Here is a 3,009-nt window from a genome sequence, read left to right on the forward strand (position 1 = left end):
AAAAACAAAAGGCACAACTCAAATATTTGTCGCCAGAGATGGGGAAGAAAAATTAGAAAGTTCACGTGGTTGAATGTCTTCTCCACGAGAGGATATGACGAGCACGCAATGCTATTTAGCGCACGCCTTGTTCATGTGAATTGATATTATGCTAGTAGGAGTACAACTTCCGCATTTCGTTCCTTTTCCAGTCGTCAACAGCTTGGCCACAATTGGATATAGGGATTAGCAAATAGAAATTGATCTATTTATATATATATATCTATACACACACACACACACACACACACACCACCTCTTCATTTCATCAACCCTTCAGCATAGTTCTTATCTCCTCTTACTTTCTATGTTTCTTTGCCGCCCCCACCCTCTCTCTGTCTCAGAACACTCTCTCTTCGTTTTTCTTGAATGGATTTTGTAGCTGCTTTTAGTTTTCTTTTCTTCGGTTTTACCATATTGTTCTCTATGTTCTCTTTCTTGATCTATGTTTGGAGGTTGAAACCATGGTGTAACTGTGATGTTTGCGAGGCCTATCTTTCTGCAAGCTGGACCAAAGACTTTACTAATCTTTGTGATTGGTATACTCACCTTCTTCGCAATTCAAAAACTGGTACTATTCATTTGCATGTTCTCGGCAACATCATCACTGCTAATCCTGAGAATGTTGAGCACATGATCAAGACAAAGTTTGATAACTACCCGAAAGGGAAACCTTTCTCTGATCTCTTGGGCGATCTTTTGGGTAGAGGTATTTTTAATGTTGATGGTGATTCTTGGAAGTTTCAGAGGAAAATGGCAAGCTTTGAATTAGGGAGTGTTTCGATAAGAATGTATGCTTTTGATCTCATAACCACTGAGATTCGTAAGAGGCTGATTCCCCTCTTGTCATCAGCTGCTGCTAAACAAGAAGTCTTGGATTTGCAAGATGTGTTTAGAAGATTTTCTTTCGATAACATTTGCAAATTCTCATTTGGGTTAGACCCCGGATGCCTCGAGTTATCTTTGCCTGTTTGTGAATTTGCTTTAGCTTTTGATGTCGCATCAAAGTTATCTGCCGAGCGAGCCATAGTGGCATCGCCAATGGTCTGGAAGATCAAGAGGCTACTGAACATAGGCTCAGAGAGGGAGCTCAAAGAAGCAATCAAGAAGGTGGATGAGTTAGCTGAGAGAATGATAAATCAAAAGCGAAAAGAAGGTTTCTCTAATATCAGTGATTTGCTATCAAGATTCATGACATCCATCAGCGATGACAGGTACCTTCGAGACATTGTTATAAGCTTTCTCTTGGCCGGGCGCGACACAGTTGCTTCAGGCCTAACCAGTTTCTTCTGGATATTATCACAACATCCAGAAGTAGTGTCAGCAATTCGAGAGGAGATAGAAAAAGTGACGGGGCCGAATCAAGAACTTCCTAATTTTCAAGAAATGCTTCAAATGCATTACCTAAATGCTGCAATTTATGAAAGCTTGAGATTGTACCCACCAGTACAATTTGATTCTAAGTTTGCTCAAGAGGATGATATACTTCCTGATGGTACATTTGTGCCTAAAGGGACCAGGGCAACATACCATCAATATGCAATGGGTCGAATGGAGCAGATTTGGGGACCAGATTGTCTCGCTTTCAAACCTGAAAGATGGTTAAAGAAAGGAGTTTTTGTGGCCGCAAACCCTTTTAAGTATACTGTTTTTCATGCTGGGCATAGAATTTGTATAGGCAAGGAACTTGCCCTTGTGGAGATGAAAACTGTTGCTCTTGCAATAATCCGAGGGTTTAATACTGTGGTTGAGGATCCGAATCAAATACCAAGGTTCATCCCGGGTTTTACGGCCACCGTTAGAGGTGGCTTACCGGTTTTGATTCAAGAAAGGGAAGCCTGAAAATACACCAGCAGCCCAGGCGCTTGTAGCTAGGTCAAGCCCTTCCAAGTCACTGGCAGATCGATGATTTTAATGGGTCATTTTGGTGGCTATTGCTCATTGCAAATGGCCTTAGATTGCTGTACATATTAGCTTAGATGTTCTCGTCTTCCCCTTTCATTCCCTCTGCAAGCATATATGGAAAGTCATGTCTACTCTCCTTTTAACTAGTCCACGTTACTTTTCCTCTGATATTGTTTGTTTGCTTGAAGCTAATATTTTTTTTTTTTACACAATAAAAATTTGAAGTGAAGATCTCTAAACAAAAAATAGAGTATAAAAGCTCCTCTAATAAATCAATGGAAATGTAAGGGGAGAGACTTCACTATTCTGCCATAAACCATGGTTAAGGTGTTAGTTGATTGCCGCCCCATGATTTACAATTTAACATCCAATTCTTGTGCCCGAAGCATGATTATGTGTAATTTGGCTTTGCCGGCCTAACATGTTCTAAGCACTGGAGTGGCTGAGGAGTATCACATCCACAAGGTGGTCAGTTGATGCTCTGACATGCATGCTATCTCAGTTCTCTTTTCTAGAATGCTTGATGGATAATCAAATCACCAAAGCTGAAGTATGGTATCTTCACGTAGCCATATAGAATACAGAATTAATTGCTATCTCCTTAATTGATGGATCCTACGTGGGGAATATTGATGCATGTTCTTAATTTAATTAGATTGAAGTGTAAAGCTTGGATTATTTTTTTCATTTTTCATTGAGAAAGGGTCCTGCTTCGATCTCCGTTCTTTTGGTAAAGGGTAAATAAATCACATCTCCAGCTCAAGTATAGGAGGGCTCTGCAACAATTATTCTTATTATATTGGTTTTATCGGTTGATTGTTTACATATGGATATTGTATATATTCAATTACATCTCCTAATTAATAAAAAAGAGACCAAAACATCTAGGCTTTCCTTCCATAGCAAACGGCTAGAACCAGTTGCATGTCTCTTATTCTCGTACGTGAATTATTTACCTAAATTTCTTCAGCACAACACTCATTACAACAAGTTCTATCAAGTATACGAAGACAAACATTAGAGATATATAGCTGGTAATATTTTAGATTTATTTTTTAGGGGTTA

The 3,009-nt window shown here is 39.2% G+C and overlaps 1 protein-coding gene across 1 annotated transcript; it reads left to right on the plus strand.

The window, feature by feature from the left end:
- Positions 1 to 289: 289 nt before the first annotated feature.
- Positions 290 to 2,095, plus strand: LOC105140920 (cytochrome P450 94C1-like). Its single transcript, XM_011047964.1, has one exon. The coding sequence runs from the start codon at positions 409 to 411 to the stop codon at positions 1,879 to 1,881; it is 1,473 nt and encodes a 490-aa protein (XP_011046266.1). The 5' UTR covers positions 290 to 408; the 3' UTR covers positions 1,882 to 2,095.
- The last annotated feature ends 914 nt before the right edge of the window (positions 2,096 to 3,009 follow it).

Source organism: Populus euphratica, unplaced genomic scaffold (genome assembly GCF_000495115.2).
Source record: "Populus euphratica unplaced genomic scaffold, PopEup_1.0 scaffold136.1, whole genome shotgun sequence".
In the NCBI taxonomy this organism is placed as follows: domain Eukaryota; kingdom Viridiplantae; phylum Streptophyta; class Magnoliopsida; order Malpighiales; family Salicaceae; genus Populus; species Populus euphratica.